This window comes from Temnothorax longispinosus, chromosome 7 (genome assembly GCF_030848805.1).
Source record: "Temnothorax longispinosus isolate EJ_2023e chromosome 7, Tlon_JGU_v1, whole genome shotgun sequence".
NCBI classification, from domain to species: Eukaryota; Metazoa; Arthropoda; class Insecta; order Hymenoptera; family Formicidae; genus Temnothorax; species Temnothorax longispinosus.
In genome coordinates this window covers 2,441,160-2,464,137 of record NC_092364.1, presented here as the reverse complement: position 1 = coordinate 2,464,137, position 22,978 = coordinate 2,441,160, and the positions used below count along the sequence as shown (strand labels likewise).

Below are 22,978 nucleotides of genomic sequence, written 5' to 3'. Positions count from 1 at the left end.
TAAACCAACTAAAAGAACTTTTGTTGATATATTCAAAACAATTATATACGTTGCCAATGTACTGTGAATACACATTATCCTCTTTATTTTGATAAATATTTCTCGAGTAATTTCTTTTTTTGGTTGCAAATAAAAAAACGTACTAGACTTAAATGTCCGCGGAGAAGCAATAGTTCCACTCCGATGAATGTGAGCACGAGGTGAACAGCTTAGAATTAAGGATTGGTAGACTCGCTTTTTCCCCTCAAGTCGGATAATAAAATCGATAAAATATTACCTCCGCTGGCAATACATAAAAACTCCAACACTAATCTAAAAATATTACAGCGGATACACCCTCGTGGTCATATCGCAGGCAAAAAGGTATTAAAGGCTTAGCGGCGCGAGAGCGCGGCTCTACATCAATAATAAAAATTAAAAATTTACAATCGGTTATAATTTATTAGAATCGCGCGGCATTCGGATTCAGTTAAAGTGCGATATGATTTGCGTGATATTCATATTCATAGCATGGAGCATCCGGACAAAGAAATAAAAATGCATTGTCATGTTGAAAATAAATGATAAGAGGAAATAGAAAAATAAAATATATACAGTGCGTTCGCGAAATTCTTCCAGTGTTTCGGATCAAGAACGCGCGGTTTTTGAATAATTTAAACCAGACATATAAAGGGTCCCGACAGAAATAAAAATACAATATTAAGTTAAAGATAAAAGATAACAGAAAATACGAACGTAAAATACTCAACGTTCGCAAAGTTCTTCCGGGGTTTCGGGTCAAGAATGTAGCACTTGACAACTTTGACTAGATACATGCACTTTGACTTGTGGTAAAACTCTCGAAGTTTTTATATCCTACACTTCGCACGTGTGTGTGTGTGTATGTGTGTGTGAACATCTTGGTTAGCACGAAGAATGTTCTTTTTTACATGTTTCTCCATGTTTCTTAAGAGTATGAATATTCGCACTAATTCGTGATAAAAAATCGCTTTTTTAAAATATCAATTTTTATAACTGACAATTGAAACAATATTCTTAACATAATTATATATAAAAAGATCTAATAGAACATGTGAATATATAATAAAATGTAACATCTATGTGACATAACACACGCGTTTGTTTGGCTTTGTTTAAATTTTCGGCAAAATACATTTTTCGAATAAATCGTAATTAATGTTGTTTTTCAAAATGTTCTCTTTGAGAGAATTAATCCAGCTTTTTTTGTGGATCAGATAAATTGTAAACGAGGAATAAATAATCTTACAAATATGCATAAATAACGTTACATTAATTTAAACTTCACTCTTTTAGTTAATTATTAAAATTAAGCTTTACTTTTTTAATAATGTATTTCCATTTCTGTGTTTGTCCGGATAATGTTTACAAAATAAATTAAAGTTTTCTCTCTAAAAATGCCAAATAGGATTTTACATATTTAACTACATATCTGTGAGTCACGATTGTATTGAAACGCCGTACTTGTTTATTTTTAATTCAATTTTTTATAGAAATGTGAAAGACAATAGAAATTGGTTTCAAAATTTAACAATTTTAATAGTTTTATCAAAACCTTTTTGTTTAGATTTGACTAGCAAAAAATTTGACTTGAAATAAACAGTTTCTATTTTGTGTGAACCATGAGTCTGGATCTAAAGGAAATTTTACTGCGGAGTTTGTTATACATATGGAGCATCAAGCTTATCATAGGCATAAGCGATCAGCCGTTTGTAGCGATTGAACCGAAAAATCATTTACTTTATCGCGAGTTTTTTTTTTAGTCGACGAGATCGATCATCGGACGCTCGCGTTCTATGTTCAAGTCGCCGGATTTACACGGTTGATGATCATCCCGGATGAATCATTCAAAGCAAAACCGCGTCGGAGGAACGCCTTCTCTTTTAAAAGTAACGCTAAACGTGAACCAAAAACCAACATTGTTGTTTAATTTCTTCAAATAAAATATTTCTGATGATTTACGGTGTAAATATGAAATATTCAGCAATCGTTTGCAAGAAAATATAAAATATATGAATAAAACAAAAGCATGCATGATACAAATATAAATCTTGTTAATGACTAACTACGTTAGTGATTAATAATTAGTTGTTTTATTGGCATATGTTTTCCTATATTGTAAACCTTATAAATCATAATTTTATGTAACATAGGGGAAGATACTCTAAATAAAATAAAACAAGAAAGTTTAAATTTTTGTTTGTAAAAAAGGCTTGAAAAGAATATTCCAGGATATTTCAGGAGCTGTTTATACAATAATTGCATATGATTGTTCACAAATATGGTGTCCTATTTGTATATATGATTATTTAGAGATTTTCTTTATCCTTCTAAAACATTGATATCTATCTTAAATCAACCATTTAAAATCGAAATCTTTACTTTCGATATAATATCACTTTTCATATTTTTTCCTTGATAAAATAAGATTTTTAATCTCTGATTGAAAATTAGGTAAATTCACGTAAATTCACATGCAGAGTACCCGTAAGTGATTTACACGATAAGCTAGCATCGTTTTGACGGGGCGATAAGCGCAGTTGCTCCGTTTTGACGATGACCCGAGGACATTTCGCGATTTCCATATACAGGGATAGTGAGTTCTCTTTTTGCTCTCTCCAGAATTTTTAATCTCAACGAGATACGTGGCTGCAAAAAGTTCAGGGCGAACGATTCTGATAACAGCAGTTTTTCCGCCGGACTTGCAAACGGGCTGCGACGATATTTTTATGAGTAGTTCGTTTTGAATTGAGTCCTTCTACGTCGAAGAGAATAATACTCGTTTTCTTCACGCTTCGCGTTTGACGAGAAATACTTGCGAATAAAGGTAAATTGACGTATTAAAAAAAAATTTAGTTACACTCCCCATTCTATAGAAATTTTATATAAAATATCTTGCTTAAAAATAAACGCAATATTTCATTGTAATGTGAATACGTTTTCTGTATATACGAATACATATTTATTCTTTTTTTTTAATTACATTGTTTTATTAATTTTTTTAGATTTTTAAATCTTTAATTGATTTTAAATATGTTAATATTATTTCTACCGTACATAGACAAGGTCAATTTTATTTTTCAATAATTTTTAAAAGCTATCTTTTGAATTTTTAATGAAATTGATACGGCAACGATAGGTATTGAATATTTCGAAAGAAAAGACACAGGTCTAAAATCGGAGTCAGCACAGCGGCACTTATTTTAAAACATTCATTATTAAAACATTATTCATTCGTGTTCGTTTGCGCTCGCTTTATCTGAATCCGGCTTAATACTGCAGTAGGATTATAAAATTCACATGTGACTACTTAATGACATTCAAAATTCACGAAAGGCATGAAGTTTGTCGAATCGAAAGATAAAAATACGTCAGATAAAAATGAATACGTAATTAATATTCCGAGATATTTGAAATAAATAGAATTATTCCAATCTTTTATAACATCACGCTTGATCGATTAATATTTATATTAATAATGATAATTGTTTTCGTTCCTTTGTCCCGATTAGAACATTCGCAAGTTTTCTGTAAACATACATCAGACATTTGAAGCAACAGTCAAACCGTCAAGCAAAAACTTGTTTGTTAAGTTAGAAGTTATAGATGTCATATACAAAGTGTTATTATTTAGGCATCTGTAGAACCATTTAGATATACAAGATTGATCGCAAAAATTCCTAAAAGAAATTTCTCTCAGAAATTTTTTAGTTTAAAAGATCGAACAATCCATCGAAATTGAAGCTGCGCGGATTTTGAGGTAACTTGATAAGGGAATATACACTGTCGAGATGCATTCTACTCCTCTTACTATACTCCGACAGGGCTGTCTTCGGCGCGACATTAATGCCTGATCGTGTCCGATGCATAATGCTTTAGCTCTCCAAACTGTGTTCGCAACATCCCGGTAATTTGACCACAGTTTATGCTAAATACATTCAGCGGCATTTGCGACCACATTTGAGCGACGTACATACACGAATGCACTGCATAATATATCGAACAATATAGTACGCGGATTGATACAAAGATAATGAGAGATTTTTTTGGAATACGGATGATAATGTTTCATCATCGTTGTATTTAGAATTCTGCATTGCCGTTCTACAAACAAAAATTAGCGATTTTCTGGTAATTTATCAATCATATTTATAATATAAATATTTATTTAATGATATAAAGACGTGATATAAAAATAATCGCACGTGATGACTCATATTCTTCAAAATCATTTTTACCGTTAAAATCATATCAAAGAGAAATATTAGAAAAATTTTGATCTCGACCGAAGCTTTCTGATTGTTAGTTTTCAATTTATAATAATTATAGCATTAGATAAAGAGAGATCTTTGCTTTTCAGATTTTACTTCTACATATATGTTTATAAATATTTTAGACAATTTTTAGATACAGTTGTGATTGTCATTTTTATTTTCATCCACGTTTATTTCAGCGGATTTCTTTATTATTTAAGCAATTGCAAATTATGGAATCATTCATTTTATGATTTAAAAATTGTTTTATCTTACTCGCTATCCAAATCGGTATACAATTTATTGACATTAACACTAAACATTATCAAATATACTGAATAATTGAAAATTAAATAATTGAAAATTTCTGTGCTTACGTTAAAATCTTTTGAGATTCATCGAAGTCCATTGATAGAATCAGGCGATGCATCCACAATTAAATAATCAGAACATGATCACAATTACATACTCTCATTTAATTTGGATCCATCCTTGTTAGACACTTCGTGCTCTCTTGCACTCATGATGCGATATTCAATTTTTAGCGACGTAAACAAATATTTATCCCAAGACGAAACACGAATTTGTTTTACGAAGATTGGAAACAAAACGAATAATATAATTTTTTTCTTGCACCGCATGTAATTTCAAATTTTTAATTGAATTTAAATTGAAAACTATGTTAAATTAAAATTACATTGAAATTACATTAAAGAAAGTTGTCTATAAAATCAATTATTAACATACGCACAAATGTGCGAAGTCCTTGGCGAAGGCGAAAGGTACGAAATGTATTAATAAAATAATAATACGCATTATACAATAAATTATGATAAAACGTAGAAAACAAGTGAATATTAATGGAAATGTTACCAAACTTATAATAAATATAAGGAAAAGATATGTCAACGCAAAGCAAACGAGCAGACAATGCAAAAGATCCATTTTCACTGTTGTTTGAATTACTTTAATCCACTAGTGACTTGACGTCTAACCAAGTTCGAACTGAGAGAGATTATGAAGAGATTCTGGAAACGTAAGGTAACAAGTCAACACGAATGACTTTGCTCCGACACAAAACAAATGCTCAATGCGAATATAACGGTTACACGAGTGATGCTAAAGGTATAAAACGAATATTTTTAAATAATTTGCAAATTGACTATAATTTGGGAAATAAATAAGTTGATGCGAATTTCATGTATTGGGTGCCATGAAATAGTTACACCTCTGAAAGTTGGTATAAATACGTATCACTAAATATATTAATAACTCAAGATTTCTATGCTTACCATTATCTGTTAAAATCTTGAGATTTATTGAAGTCGATTGATACAATCGAGCAATGTATTCAAAATTACATGTATCTAGAATCTCATTTAATTTCGAACCATCGTCCTTGTTAAGATACTTCGTACTCTCTTGCACTCGTAATACGACGTTCAATGTTTTAGCAATGTTAAACAAATATTTATCACAAGACGAAATATATGAATTTGTTTTACGAAGATCGGAAGCGAAACGAATAATATAATTTTTTTCTCACACTGTGTGTAATTTCAAATTTAAATTTAAAACTATGTTAAATTAAAATTATACTGAAATTACATTAACGAAAGTTGCGTGGAATATTAATTATTAGTTAACGCGTTATTTAACGTACGATGTAATGAAATGATGAGAAATCTGGTAAGATATATTAAACTTATTAAGCTTATTAATGTAAGAAACACTACATGTGCAAGCAAAATATAAAGTCTATTAAAATATGTTTCCAATATCGAGAAAATAATGCTTGCGAATATAATTTCTTTGAACGGAAACATATCTGCTTCAAAAATACGTGGGAAAAAATATGTCCACGCACAGTAAACGAGTATACAGCGTGTCAAATTCTTCATTTTCACTGTCTTTTGAATTACTTTAATCCACTAATGACTCGACGTTTAACCAAGTTCGAACTGAGAGAGATTCTGATATGAAGAGGTTCTGGAAACGCGTTAAGATAACAAGTCAACACGAATGACTTTGCTCCGACACAAAACAAATTTTCAAAATGAATCTAATGAACAATTACACGGATGATACTAAAGGCAAATAAAACGAACATTTTCAAATAATTTGGAAATTGACTATAATTTGGGAGATAAATAAGTTGATGCGAATTTTGTGTATTGCGTATACCGTGATAGCTACATTATTCTCTGAGAGTCGGTACAAATACGTATCACAAAATATATCTATTAATAATTTAAAATTTCTGTGCTCACCATTATATGCTAAAATCTCGAGGTTTATCGAAGTCCATTGACAAAATCGAACGATGTATCCAAAATTTTAAATGTCTCCAGAATCTTATTTAATTTCGATTCATCGACCTTTGTCAAGACTTGCTCTTTTGCACTCGTGATATCACATTTAATGTTTTAGCGATATTAAACAAATATTTATCTCAAGACGAATATGATTCACAAAGATTGGAAGCGAAATAAACAATTTTGTCCATACGCGTGTAATTTCAAATTTAAATTAAAACTATGTTAAATTAAATTTATACTGAAATTACATTAAAGAAAGTAGCGTGAAATATTAATTATTATTTGACGCATTCAAATCATCCAACCTATAATGTAATGAAATAACAAGAATCATAACAACATTTATTATATTCGTTAAGCGTCTTAATTCAATTATTACTTGGTACACCAAAACACGAAGTATTTTATAATATACTTCCACTGTCGCGAAAATCATGGATACGAATAGATATTCTTTCACGCGCGGAATTATATATATCATATTTGCAGGAAGAAAATATGGCAAAAGATATTCCGACACCCAGTAAACGAGCATACATTCCACCAAAATAACAGTTTTCATTTTCACTGTCTTTCGAATTACTTTATTCCACTAGTGATTCGATGTCTATAATAACCAAGTTCGAACTGAGAGAGATTATGGAAACGTTAAGGTAACAAGCCCTCGAACAAGTCAACACGAATGACTTTGCTCCGACACAAAACAAATGCTCAATGCGAATATAAGAATTACACGGTTACACGGATGAAGTTTCAAACTAAAGGTATATAAAACGAGCATTTTCAAATAATTTACGAATCGACTATAATTTGGGAGATAAGTAAGTTGATGCGAATACTACGTTTTATCAAATATATTGTAAAGTAAAGTAAACAATTTGATATTTCTGTATTCAGCATTATGCATTGGATATTCGATATCGAGGTTTTATTGACTGAATCCGGTGATGCATTTAAAATTGCATGTATCCGGAATCTCACGCGATATTTAATTACGCGATCCATTGATCCTCGTCACGGCACTGCGTGCTTACACTCCCAATGCTCAGTATTTCAATGTTATTAATATAATATTTCTTATAATTTTAAAATGATAATATATAAAATATTTGAATATTTTATTAACATCTGAGCAAATTAAAATTTTTGTTGCATATATGTGTACCTATTATTGCAAATCTCGTTCTCATCTTGAATTATGACTCAAAATTTTTTAATTATTAAGTTATTGTCATTATAATGCAATTTAGTTAATATATAATTTTTAACGCAATAGGCAACCTCTAAATCCATATCTCATTAAATAATCATCAAGTATCGCTAGCTGATAAATGTAACTGTCGCGTCGACGTGTGGCATTTATAGTGATATAAGTCTGCTTGTCCGATTTGGTTTTCGTTTTCCCGAAGGGTGTCATCGACGTTGTCCGACGAAGTCATCCCAATCGACTTGACCGCGCGCAGTAACGCGTTTCCGGCGGAAACGCATGTATTATTTATCTGGAACGAGTGCCAAATGACACTTCGTGCTCGACGTTGACCTGGTTGCTTGACTGGTCGGCGACTGGTCGGTCGGTTGGCTGGTGCACGTGTTGCTCATGCGGAGCAGTCAGGGAGAGGATCGATATTAGTCACGGCAGCGCGCAAACACGCCGGTTCCCGCTGGCGACAATTGCCGCGTCGCCAGTCCACGTTCAAAGTCTGCGAGTAGACTTCAAGAATAAAAAAGAACAGGAAACGATGGCGAAGAAGAGGAAATGAACACCTCAACATTTCGGAAATTGTCCGGCACGAATTCAAATCAGCTACACAGTTTCGACACCAGATCAGAGAACTATATCGACACCAGATGGTTGAACGAGGACTGGTGGATAGAGTGTGAATGAGAGAACGAAAGAGAGGGGCATACGGAAAAGCGTGCGGAAAACGCTTTTCCGCTGGTCGCCGCGCACGTTATTTCCATCGTTTTAATTATTCGGCTGATAAAATCAATCGAGGACAAATTTGCGATACTATTAACGTTATAGGTATGTAGGGTATCCCGGAATCATTACCCAGAATCAGACCTTAATTTTAAAAATAAATTATTGATCGAGTTAGTTTATACATATTAACACTTGTAGGCAAAACCCGTGAAAATAAAGATCCAATATTTGCGGATGAAAAAAAAAGAAAAAATATATCGTGTGCAGTTGAAGAAGGCTCATATCTAATTATTGTATATCATGAAGATAAAAATAAGATACAGATTAATATAATAACATGAATTCATATAGTTCGCGAATCCTTCTTGTCCCTTTTTGATGTTTTTTCACAAAAATATATTTTATACAGCAAGAAATTTGATAATAATAGCTTCACGAATATTTAGAAAAGAATCACATCACGATATACCTATTTAGTTATAATTTAAACAAGGATCGCGCCTAATCTAATGGATTATAGCTCCGGTCAATTCCCGATCCTGTATGATGCTGATTAATAACATTTTAGCTCTCTAAATTGTGCTCGGAGCGGACTCGTAATTTGACCACAGTTTATGCTAAATACGTTCAGGCACCGCGATCCGCATGTTTTGCGACCGCCACGAATGTACGTGATGCATTCGGGCGATGCTTACAAATTCGCTACATAATGCCGAGCGACACAGCGTGCGGATTACTAAAATAGAAATACAAATAAAAATAGCCCGCGATCGTCCTAAATGCGAACGATAATGCTGCGATAATTGGCAGCAATTGCGCCAATGTTTTTGTGTCATCTATATATACGGAGAAAAATGTACGATTTTTAAAATCTGCGATATTCAATTGTTTAATAATACCGAAACAATTGCGTATAACTTATTTTTGAAATGGTTTTTGCCAGTTGCAAAACAGACAGAAAAATCTCAATCGCGCAGTCATTCAAACGTTTCAAATATTTAAAATATCCGTGTAGGAGTTTTATAAAAAGTAATTTCTTTTCGTTCAACGAATGAAATGTTTCTAAAATGGATTACTAAATTTATAATTTATTATAACCAATATTAGACACACACGAGGGTTCCATATCAAATATCAAATTATATTATATAATACTTTAAGTATGAACATCCCGTTTATAAAACAAAAGAGCTTCTTTCTTCGTACATCGCTTCTATGCGTTTATCAGCTTTTCAGGGAGTCTTTGGAATTTTTAGATACAAACGCGCGATTTTCATACACGTTTATCTCGGCGGATTTCTCTATTATTCGGGCACCAATTAAATTTGCAACGAAATTTGAAAAATGTTGAGAAGGCGAATGCAAAGTGTACAATCGCTAATTTAACGATATAATAATTGTTATATATTTACGCAATGCGCAATTCACTAATATCATAAAATCTACGCTTGCGCTATTAAATACAAATAAATAACTTGAAATTTCTATACTAACCACAGTATCTCGCTGAAATCTCTCGAATCTCCAAGGTCCATTGATAAAACCATTGATGCATCCAAAATTACAAGTATTCAGCATCTCATACAATACTCCAATTTTATCCATCAATTTTCGTCAAAGAACTTTACGTACAGTTGTCACGCAATATTCAATATTTCAGCAACCTTAAACAAATATTTATCTTGAGTTAAAATATATGAATTTTTTAGCGATGATTGAAAATGAAAAAAAATCTGTCAGTCTGTGTCATACACTACGTGTATCACGAATTTGAATATAAAACTATACTATGCAAAAGTATGACTATATTGAAACTATTAAAAGAGAGTAGTATAAAAATATGAAATGCTCAAAACATTATAATATAAAATAACCTTTAAATTATGTCAATAGACTTTGGAATCATTCGTCTCAATCTTCGTCGCATTTTTTTATATAGTTTTTTCTATATAGTTTTCAATTAAAACAATTCAGAGTAAAACATTAGCACCATTGGCAGGAGCACTAATACTACATAGCATGCAAAATGCACGGCTAAAGCACTATTGTACATTGTTATAAGCATAATTATAGCAAGTAGCGTAAGAAAGCATATGGTTGGAAACATTTTAATTTTTCTGAGCTTAGATTCGCTACTGATCAGCCTTGTAAATGTCTAATAATTCGAATTGAGAGAAATTGATGAGTGATCCTGGGAAACTTTGACTTTGTTCTGTGGATACCAAATAATACAGGTTTATGAGATGTAATTGAAGATTGTTACATAAACGATATTTCAGGCTTAAGATATTATCTTGTTGTCATGCAACGAACAAATAATTTGAAAATTGCTATAATTTTGCGTAAAAATGAACTCATTTATTTTGTACATTACGTACTGAAATAGTTATATCTTAGATAATTGATACTGCGAATTCTATGTATTATCCAGTACACCATAAATAATTTGAAATTGTTATATCAACCATTACGCGCTAAATTCTTTCGAGACTTTCTGAAGTCCATTCAAACAACGCATACAAAATTACAAGTATCCTGCACTTCACTTATTGTTAGTACTCCGTCTTGATCAATCAATTCTCATCAGAGGTCTTCACGCACATTTGCACTCGCGACATAACGTTTCATCATTTCAACGTTTTACCGGCATTAAACAAATATTTATATCGAATTAAAATACATGAATTTGTAAATTTAGCAATGATTAAAAGTGAGAAGAAGATGTTAGTTTCTGTCACACATTACATGTATCAAAAATTTTTAACTATACGAAATTAAGATATAAATTATACTAAAAGCATAAATGTTTAAAATATTGTATAACAGTCAATTTTCGTCACATCCTTTTAATCACGTTTTCAATCACATAGTGGAACGAAAGGCCCATATCATTAACACAGTACTTGTATATACAATATATATACATACAAAACTGCTCGTCTAAAACATAATTACACATCACGAGCATAAGTATAACCAGTAGCACACAAAAGCCTATAATCGTTCACAGCATTTTGATATCACTGTTTTCTATATCTTGAATTCACTACTGACTAAACTTGCGAACGTCGAAATTGAGAAAGATCGTGAAGAGACCCTTGAAATGACTTTGTTTCATGGACACAAAACAAAACAGATGTATAATAAAAATAACTAACGATTGGCATCCAAACAATATTTCAAACTAAAAGTATTCTCTCTAGCAGGCAACGAACATTTGCAAATAATTTGAGAATCAACTAGAATTTGGGGGATAAATAAGCTAATAAGCATTTATTTAACTGTGTATTGCGTGCAGAGAGATTGCATCCTGACAGTCAGTCTTGCGAACATTACCAAATATGTCGTAAATAATTTAAATTTTCTATGCTAACCATTATGAGCTAAATTCTTTCGAGATTACGAAGTCTATTAGATAAAAATTGATGCATACAAAATTATAAGTATCCGGCATTCCATACAAAACTCCATTTTCATCATCAACTTTCGTCAGAGGACTTCACGCATACTTGCACTCGCGACGTGATATTTAACGTTTCAGTAGCGTTAAACGGATATATTTATTTCGAGTTAAGATACACAAATTTGGTTAATAATAATTAAAAGTAACGGAAATATCAGTTTTTGTGCCACACTGTATACATCACAAATTTAAATTTAAAATTATACGAAATTAAAAACAATAAAGTTGTGTAAAAAAAGTAGTAAAAATACTGAATGCTTTAAATATTGTACGATACTTCGTAGTCATAGTTTAAGAAATATGTAATCGTAATAGTCTTCGATTATTATTCCAGAATTGCAAGAATGCAAAGAACCACTCTACAAATATCATAAATGCGGATAATAAACTTAAAAGCACAATACCCGCAAATTTAATGCATAATATACTTATATCTATTAAGTAAATTAAAATAAGTTTTTGTATTCTATTCATTTTGATATTACTGCGTTTCTTGTTTCTTAAATTACTTGAACTCGCTACCGATCCGCCTCGTAACAGAATTTCCACTGAGAGATTCCAACAAAATCTTAGAAATCACTTTGTTCCATGAGCACAAAACGTAAACAGATTTATTATGAAAATATAACCAACACAGCTGTTACACAAATAATGTGTTTTATGTAACTTAGGTTTCTAGCAAATATTATTTGTTAGAAACGTAAATTGTATATGTAAAAAATTTAAAAGTTTAAGTGTATGTATAATTTGGAATGTAAGATATAAATTAATATTTGCAATAATTTTGTATATTTCGTGCCGAGATAAACGATCGCGATGGAAACATGTGAAATATAAAAATTCTAGTTAAGCTTATTTTCTCGAAACTTTTCCAACACCTTGAGTTTGAACGCCGCATATCAAGTCTTAAATAAGTTCACACCCGCAAAACGAGGTGGTTAATCGGTTTGCGAAAGTTTCAGTAAAAGCCCTAAAAACTCGGTTATCGATCCCTGTTATTTGTGTTTTAGAGAGAATTTTCCGCTTACACACCGATCGTATTGGGACGGATAGCAAGAGGTGTCGATAAACTGTTTTGCTGAGTTAACGAAGATTAATTAATCGAGAAGGAAACGTTACACTTAAGCTTGGTTTGCGTCTTACAATCTTGATTTATGTTTAGATCAATTGAAAGAGCAAAAACGAATTAATTACGCTTACTAATGCAGTTTTGTTGTAGAATAATTATTATATTTTTTCTATTTTATCTGGAGAGTATATTTAAAGACATATATATAATTAAATATACATATTTTTTTCGTAAGAAAGAAATGTTCTTGCCATTATTTCAACTTGGTAATATTTATTTGATATTAGCAAGTGTACGTTACCTTAGTTCTCGATCGTATTCGAATAATTAGTTAAAATAAAGAATAAATATCAAACAAGCGTCATTGTGTGTAATTGTATTGTTTGAGCGTGAGGTAAATTTTTTTTTAATTAGTCATCAATTACATAGTTTATTTCAATTTTTACTTATTCGGTATTTTTCATCGAATGAATCTAGAATCTTTCATTTCTCATTATTCGTAAATTATCAAATCCATGATTTATAATAAATATTTAATTTAAAAAATTATGAATTTATACCACGACTCGCAAACGTCTAATGGGATTCCACTTTGAAGAATTCGCGAAAACATCTTGGAGATATAGGAATATTATGATACATACAGATCAACACGAATGACTTTGCTCCGCAAATTTTCAAAACATATTTGTTGTGGAAGTATAACTGACGATTGTTAACGAATATTTCAGGAAAATAAAGTAAATATTATATTATAAATTATTAAAAATTATTTAAAAACCTAATACACGTTGAAATATAATTAAAATAAAAAACATTCGTCTAACAAATTTGTTAATTTCGTACCAACATAGAGATGTGCTAATATAGAAATCTGTTAAGCATAAAGATGTGTTTTCACTTTTCGAGCGTAACTCTTTTAGTCGGAGCTTTTAATATCGATAGAATATTTAATGTCTAATAAAGAAAATATCGATCGATATTCGATACGAACATTTTACGTTCAGTATTTTATTGAATGTTCATTAAACGTCAACCAAAACGCATAATCATTCTCTCATTAGAGATATTTACAGTTCTAAGACGCTCACAATTTTAATCATCTTTTATCATAATAAATTGAATATATATTATTACATAAACAGGTAACTTTCGTATACTCTTGTCGCCTTTTCCGGAGAAATGAGAAAAATGTTCCAAAAATGTCCAATTTGTCGTTGAATTTCTTTAGTGTTTAGGAGTTGAGTAATGCGACAAAATTTTAAAAAATTTTGAAAAATGCAAACTGTCCAATATAATCATGAATTAAAAAATTTAAAGCTAAAAGTTAATAAAAGTAAAAACAGGTAAAAGCTCTATCTTTCTGGCAATAAGAGCCAATGCGCGATTCACGGATACTACGAATATTATGAATACTACATATATATATTATCAAATATTACATTAATAACTTTCTCACCATTATTTTCAACATTACACATTGAAGTTGCTCTGAAATAATTCGAAATCCTTTGATAACATCGGACGATGCGTTCAGAACTGCGTTCAGAATCTCATGTAGAAATATTCATCTTCGATCTACCGATCTTCGTCAAGTAAATTTACACACACTTTTACTTAGAACACATTTAACGGTTAATAGTGACATTAAACGAAAATTTATCTTGAGACAAAATGTTTCTTAGCGCGAATTAAAAATTACTACTAATTTGCACCGCACAGCACGTATCATGAAATTTTCAATTTAAAATTAATTTAATTAAATTAATACTAGAGAGTGTATTAGAATTCATTAATACTAGAGAGTGTATTAGAATTCATCTTTTGGAGAATTGCATTTTTAACTATTATAAGAATAGGTATGCAATAAACAAATTCAGTATAATAGCAAGTATAATATAAGTATAATACCAGTAAAAAAGAATAGACAAAGGAAAAGTAAACGAAAAAACAATAAAGATGAAAAAAAAAATATGTATCCATTTTCGTTGCGTTAATGAAAGAAGAAATCCCTGTATATTCTCCAATTTAGATTTATATATTCCAAATTTTGACATCAACCATGTTTCGATAACATGCACGATTTTTCTCCGAAAGTACGGAATTACGAACATGCACGTTATAATACACAGTATCCGTAATATTTCTTCTACTTCAAAATAGTCATTGGAATTAATATATATAATTGCAAGTAAAACTAGTACAAACACAAATATACCCATTTTAATAATCTTAAATCACTTTAACGTGTTACCGATACGACTCGTGAACGTCTAATGAGATTTCACTTTAGAGAATTCGCGATAAGACCTTGGGGACAATGATAAATACACATCAGTAAACGACTTTTTTCTCCGCAAATTCAAAACATACTTGTTGTGGAAATATAACTGACGATTGGTACGATATTTCAGGAAATATAAAGTCTTTTATTTTATTATAGATTATAAAATTGTTTATAAGTATACGTTGAAATATAATGAAGATAAAAATCATTTAAATTTATTTTGTGCCGAAATAAAGATGTATCGATATATGTTAAGCATAAAAATGTGACGCATTCCACATTTTGAGTGTAACTCTTTTAGTCGAAGCTCAAGATCGATAGTAGAATATTTAATATCTAAAGAAAAGTATCGATACACTTTGATATGAACATTTTACGTTCAGTACCTTAATGAATGTTTATTAAACGTGAAACAAAACACAACAAAATAATTCTCTTATTATAGGTATTTACAGTTCTAAGACACTCTTTAACAATTTTAATCATCTTTTGTCATAATTGGTTGAATATTATTACGTGAGCATACTACTTTCGTATATTCTTTTCGTTTCTTTTTTTTTCGGGGAAATGAGAAGAATATTTCAAACGTCCAATTTTTCGCGTGCGAAAAACATAAGTTTCTCAAGCTGTTTCTAAAAGGTGGAAATGAGCGGCATGATACCTATTTAGATACAATCTGAACACAGATACAGCCTAATCTAATACGGTAGATAGGTTAATGGCTGATTACACCGGGAACGATTAATGCAAGGTCGAGTAAAGGGTTAAAGGCGCTAGACCGAGCAATCAACAGTTACCCTTTATATGCACACACACACATACAACTATATATGACAATATCTATATAATTATGATCCAAAAGTAGCTAGCAATATAGATGCTTTGCTATACATATTTTTGTGAGAAGTAAAGGGAAGTCTCAAATCCTTATTATGCGTTGGATATTTTTTGATCTATCAATGTATAGTATATAAACCTTCTCAACTATATTTTTTATTATTTTTATTCGCAAATTTACTATTCTTAAAGGAGCTACATTTTAAAGAGCCGATAAATATAATTTAGAGACGAATTGTTTAAAATTGTATCTTTTACACTATGTCATGAATGACTTATATAACCAATTAATTTGTTCTGGCAAAAAGTTGAGTAACTGGGGTGTCTTAAACATCGAACTATAGCTTTAAATATTAATTTTCAAATTAGTATCAAATGAGAGATATGACATAAAATATCTTAAGTAGTCTGTGATTTTAGCAACTCTCCTTTACGCGATAAGTTATTTAATCGAAAATTTAATGATCTAATAATTGTACTATTCTTTTCTTCTCACAACGCACATTTTATTAACTCCGTAAATATTACACTTGTATTATCAAATGCACCATAAATAACTTGAAATTTATACTAACTGTTACCCTCTGATAAGTTTCTTGATGCTTTCCGAAATCCATTGATAGTAACGATGCATCTCTCATCCAGCATCTCTCACAACATTCAGTTGTGGTCCATCAACTTTCGTCAAGTATATCGCGTACCCTTGCACTCACGACGCGATGTGTCATATGTTTCATTTATCTCGAGTGGAAATACACGAATTTGTTTAGCGATTAAGAACGAAATGGAAATGACTGCATCGATCTTTATTACATTTTTCTAACTTGTTTTTAATTATTTTGATCACGTTGCTCAATATACATGCTGAATAAATAAAAACACAATAAACGAAAATTACATATATATAGTATCAGTATCAAGAACAGTATCGCTACATTCAAGGAAATAAACACGAATAAATGATTATATGATGACATAAGTAACTCGACAAAAGCTTTTGCTAAAACATCATTAAATAGTAACACAATTATAATTATAAAGAACACCATAAGAAGATCTATAACTTTACACATTTTAATATCACTATTTCCTGTACCTTGAATTTACCCGAACTTGTCGTGCTACTGATACGACTTGCAAACGTTTAAAAGCATCGAGACATTGAGAGAGCTCGCAAAGAGGAATGTTATGAAGAGGAAGGTTATAAAGGCCCGGGCACATAGAAAAACATCAGCAGTAAGACTTAAGCAGTAAGCAAATCAGCCAATCACATCAAGAACTTAAGACATAACGTATAAGCGGTAACAAATCAAAACCGTGTTGATTTCCTTACTGCTTAAGTTTTTCTATGTGCCCGGGCCTTTATACAAATCAACACAAATATAATTGTCCTTCATGAATTCGAAACAGATTTGTGGTGGAAATATAACTAACGTTTGTTACACGAGCAATGTTTGCGATTAAAAATATAAAGCAGATATTTTATTGTGAATAGATTAAAAATCGAGTGTACATTGGAATATAATTAAGATAAAGATATTTGTTTAATGAATTTGCTTATTTCGTGGCGAGATATAAAAATTTATCAACATAGAAGTATATTAACAGCATAAATTATATAAGATATCGTTAAAAGTAATCCTATATATTTTGGTCCCACATTTTAATACTAATGTTTCGTGTACCTTGATTTACTCGAACTAGCTAACATGACTCTAATGACTAACGAGAGATTCCAATTGTGAGAGTTCGCGAAGGGGCATTGGAAATAATAAACACGATAAGTTGACACGAACGACTTAGCTTCGCTCTGTCGAAAATTTGTGATGGAAATATAACTGACAGTTGTTATACCACGAAGCTAGAAATATAAAACCGGTATTTTAATTTATGAAATAGCTTAAAAGTCGATGATACATCGAGATATGATTGAAATAAAAAAGATTCGTTTGATAAATTTGTTTATTTCGTGCCGAAATAGAAACATATCGACGCAGAAACGTACCAAGATCGATATTTTATCGAGGAAATGATTAACAAATCAGGTTTTGTACGGGAAATATAATCGGACAGAAAATAATCTTTCCGCCCGCGCCGGCTTTAAAACCATCACGCGGGCCATCCACTGGATTGGTACCTCGCCGACGCCGACGGTTATCTGAATGCTGAAGCGACTTATTAATAATTACGCGTTGACCTACTGCCGCTTTTGGAGTCTGCGCTGTTTTAGCACGTTGCTTAAACATTACATTCAACGAATGAGGTGAAACGTTGTGTTACAATTCGTCAAATATGGATAAAAAAATGTAAATTCTCCTTTTCATAATAGAATTTATAATTAGTTTCAATTAATTTTAAAGACAGTTTACTAGACAGCTCCAGATTGCTTAAAAAATTTACTTGTACATCTCCTTATTTTATTTTCGAACTGAAATCAGGGTAGTGGTATTCAAATAGAGGGTGTATCGAAAAAAATAATCATCAATCACAAAATATATCAATATTTTTTACATGAATGTAAAATCTTCTTTTTGACGGATTAAAATCTAATAGCAGAGTTATTGAGCACTGCAGAAATTCCGGCAAGTAAAATTTCTAAAATTTTTATTTAACAAGTGAAGTTTAATTTGAAATAAGAGAATACATATACGTAAAACGTATGTATTCTAGTAAATTAACGACCTGATAAATCAGATAAATTAATCTCTTTTGAATAAGGACGTTGACGAGTCGGGAATCTTTATTAAGAATGAAGAAGAATTGTTGAACTTTTACCAAAGAAATCTATTTCAGTAAAGTGAAGAAAATCTCTCTAAATGTTGCTTTAATTAGTACAAATTCGAGTTGTAAAATCTGTTTTGTGTAACGACATTACGAAGGTATTCAACATTGAAAATTATCTTGAAAATTTTCTTGGCGGATTAGCGCAACGAAAATGATTATAACAATAACAAGATTATGCAACAGAGCGAAATGTTTATAATTTGTAATTTGTAACAATATCTGCATGTGTACATGATATCACGTATGCTGTCTGAGAATCAGGATATCGCGGTAATCTATTTTAAATCTCCTTCCATCCCGACCCGCATTCAGACTCGGAAATTCATCGGCAATAAGACAATAAGAGCTCGTTTATTCTTGTGTTTCAGACGTTCTGCGTGGTATCCAAGAGGTTCCGCAAGAACTATATTCATAGATTTACGGCGACCAACAGTTGGTTCATATTCTCCCCGTGGAATCCTATTCGGCGGTGCTGTATCTTCCTAAGTACGAATCAGTACTTCGATTACGTGGTCATGGCTACTATCCTTCTTAACTGCGTCTTCCTGGCCATGACCGAAACCGTCGAGGAAGCCGAGTAAGTATAGACTGGTGCCTCATGCTTATGCAGTAGCAGCGACTAGTCGATCGTCAATAATTTAAACTGTGCTTACTTGTGTTGCCGTTATAAAATAAAATAATCGTACTTCTCTAAAAATAACGGTTGCAGTGCTATTTATAGTCATTATAAAATATTTAAACACAGAATTTAAAAATTTAGTAACGCATTAACTATAATTTCGAATCAATTGTTTCTTAGCAAAAATTTAATTAGACCTACATTTTTCGTTTTATTTCTTAATTTTTAATATTAAATATTTTGGTTATTAATAATTATTATCAATATATATCATAATATCATCATTAAATATTTAATAAATAAAATCATAAAACATTAATGTATCGCATAATTTATACAAGGGCTATATATATTATTAAAAATTTAGTATAGCAAAATCCGCCTTAAAAATTCGGTAAAGAAAGTTGTAAAGAAAAAATGTTTTATTTCCAGGTGCTTGTAAAACCAATTGAAGATTAAAGCCTTTAATATTTCGCGATTTTGTTAAGGAAAATTCGTCTTTGTATTGGACATACAGAATCTGTTTAATCCTTTTATATTTTACAATATAAGGTAACTCCGCATTCGAATTAATTATTAATTTGCTAATTAATCATGTCTACAAGTAATATCTGCGGAATAATAAGAGTCTGATATTGTCATTTCGCGGGAAAGGCATTCTTTATTAATACTGCATTCATAATATTGTTTTCTTTGTTCTCTTGTTCCTTTATTCACTTATATAAATGTGCGAAGATATGATAAATGTGCATTAGAACGTTCTAAAGACAATTCAGAAACAAAGGCAAGTAATTACCAGCGGTCGCGTTACGTAAAATACTTTCTCAGAAAGCACACGAACGTAAATATGCATGTTTTCTTACGATTTTGACAGCCATTGTAGCTTTGTTCTCGAGATTTTAAAAAATCCGGAAAGCTATAAAATTGTTTGCTAATCAAAAATCTAATTCCGAGCCCTCCGCTTTCGGTGCAAAGACACGATTACATTTTTTTCATTCGCATTTTTTTCATCGCATTTTGGAAGTCGCTCGCTTTCAGAATCAATCAAAGTTGCCGACTTCTCAATTCGAATATGTTTCGGCTATAGTGCTCGCGAATTTTATCGAATATTGGTTATTATTTGTACACTTTTTCTACTTAATATTTTTTATCACAGTTATATAATAACGATTGGAAGAGCAAATTTCTAATTAACTCGAGCACGCAGTTATCTCTTGTTTTTGAATTTTGTGATCGATCTGTTTATTACAAGTCAATCACTAATAATCTCGCCTATTTTATTCTGTTTTTAATGCTATTATTTTTGTTCAATTCCAGAGAGTACAAAATATAATAAAACTGCGTGGCTCTCGTTATCACGCGAAGCAAAAAAAATTAAAAATGATCGGAATAAATCACCATTAAAGTGATCTAATAAGCTATTCTTCCGAAATGGTGCATAACTATTAAAAGAAATTATACTAGAGTTGTTTTATTATAGCCGAGATCAAATCTTTCTGACGCGCTGATTTCTTTTGGGCAGACGTCAGATCGTAAAGTATAAACCTATAAAAACTTTTTAATATCCGCATTATAAACGTTTAGTGGAGTTAATATCTTCAGACATTGTTTTATCGCAGTCTCTGAACTATAAGACTGATTTAATGGAGTCGATACCTTCCTTTTTTCTCTTCTCTCATACACCAATATTTTCTTTATAGGTAATTCTCTAAATATTTTTACAATTTCTTTAAATATTTGAAGAAATATTTGTTTTATTTCTTTAATAAACAAGTATCTTTTATTGAGATTTACTTTTATTGAGTGATTCCATTACAAAAAGCACAATTCATTTGCCTTGCCGCACTATCTTGAAATTCATCTTGAAATTTATCTATAATCATTTAGCACATTGTGCACGCCCTCTTAGACTAGACTTGCGTTAAGCTTTAATTAGGCTTTTGTCAGTTAATCGAAATCCGTGCGGCATTCTGGGAGTTAAAGACAGGCCTGACGCGTTCTCTTTAAACATGCACAACTGGCGTTCATTTCATATGTGTTCGCTTAGCATGTAATCCTCTTAAGCTAAGTATCCTCCAGCGAGTAACTCGCGACAGTTCTCGCTGACTGCGGATAGCAATTCGTTTAACGTGCTTCCGCCGAATATGTCTCGCGGTAATTTTCCGCAACTGCGGTCTGAGCGAAGGCGTGCCAGATTAACGAGGCTTTCAGGATGGTGAATAAGCGATCTCTTCAGAGTTCCTTTCGGGAAGTTAATTGGCCTAACTCGCTTAATATAATGAGAAACTTATAGACGTTTCAAGCGCATACAGTTTAGCATCTATTGGAAAATATTAATTTTTTATTAATAACTCTCAAGCAGGGAGCTGAAGGGGAAGCTCTGCTTAAAATCGTCGCTTTATTTAAGTTATCTCTATATAAGCTATCTCTGTAGAATAAAATAAATATAACTGATGTGCCTAAGCATAATTAATTAATATTGTGATGCTAAGGTACTCGACACCCACGACAGAGCATCGATATTTCGATGCTTTTCATGCTATTTTCTATAATTTGAACGCAATTTCGATGATCCCACGCTCGTGTCGATCCCACGCTGGAATCGCGCAAAATGTTCATTAGGAACGTTCGCGTCGCTATGCGATCGAGGAGAGCATGCACCTCATCACGCCGCACAAAAGCGGAAACAAAGGCGGACGCGCCGCTGGTTATTCCGTATACCCTCGGCGCGGAATGTGGGTCCGGGGGATGCAGCGGATGTGGTGCAGCGCCAATGCATCTCCGCGCGGAGAATGCCGCAGGGCGCGACGTCCGAGACGCGGATGGAAGCTTTAAAGATCCGCTCTCTCGCCGGTGTCGTCGAATTGGGTCGAAATTCAGTGCCGCTGTGCACGGCACCAGCGAGAGTCGAAGCCGAGGGAAAAGGTTCGTGGAGGAAAATTCGCGACGTCGTCGATTTCGTCGGAAATAATATATAGACAAAATTTTCGTAAATTGCAAATAAGTGGCTCTAATGCTTCCAGAAATGCGACCAGAATTTCTATCGCCCTTGGCTGTTCCGTAACGGTTTACGTAATGTTTCAACGTGTATAGGACAACGTAAAGCGATATAAAGATTTTTCATGAGACGGCTATTCCATAAGCATGATGTATTTGTATTGTTGAGAAAGTTAAATTGATTGCTAGCAAGTCTGTGTTTGTAATACTGCTTGAGATGATTGATTCGGTACAGGTGTTTATAGAACAAGATGATTTATACGAATGTAAGTCTAGATCTGCATCTAATCTCAATTTGAAATGTAAAGTTTACTTTACGTGCTTATAAAATTATGTACAAAAATATTATTACGCGGGTGTTATTTATTTTGATTAATACAGAATAAAAAAAGTATATATCTATTAATTG

The 22,978-nt window shown here is 31.7% G+C and overlaps 2 protein-coding genes across 6 annotated transcripts in view; one reads left to right on the top strand and one right to left on the bottom strand.

Moving 5' to 3' along the window:
• Positions 1 to 17,006, bottom strand: part of Pyd (zonula occludens-like protein polychaetoid) — a 90,567-nt gene extending 73,561 nt beyond the window's left edge. Inside the window, exons 1-2 of one of the 3 annotated variants that reach the window (XM_071783539.1) lie at positions 16,745 to 17,006; positions 10,008 to 10,177 (exon numbers count right to left, since the gene is read on the bottom strand). The gene's annotated coding sequence lies outside the window, so the exon portion shown is untranslated. Of the gene's footprint in view, positions 1 to 6,541; positions 6,720 to 10,007; positions 10,178 to 14,504; positions 14,630 to 16,744 lie in introns of those variants that run through there. The other 2 variants (XM_071783538.1, XM_071783541.1) reach the window with 2 other exon arrangements.
• The window catches only part of LOC139816163 (sodium channel protein 60E), an 88,161-nt gene that overhangs the window by 36,401 nt on the left and 28,782 nt on the right, over positions 1 to 22,978 (top strand). For all 3 annotated transcript variants that reach the window (XR_011732958.1, XR_011732959.1, XM_071783534.1), the window contains exon 2: positions 19,322 to 19,530. Coding sequence is in view for 1 of the 3 variants with exons in the window: in XM_071783534.1 (XP_071639635.1) it covers positions 19,322 to 19,530 (209 nt within the window). In the remaining 2 variants the exon portion in view is untranslated. The remainder of the gene's footprint in view (positions 1 to 19,321; positions 19,531 to 22,978) is intronic.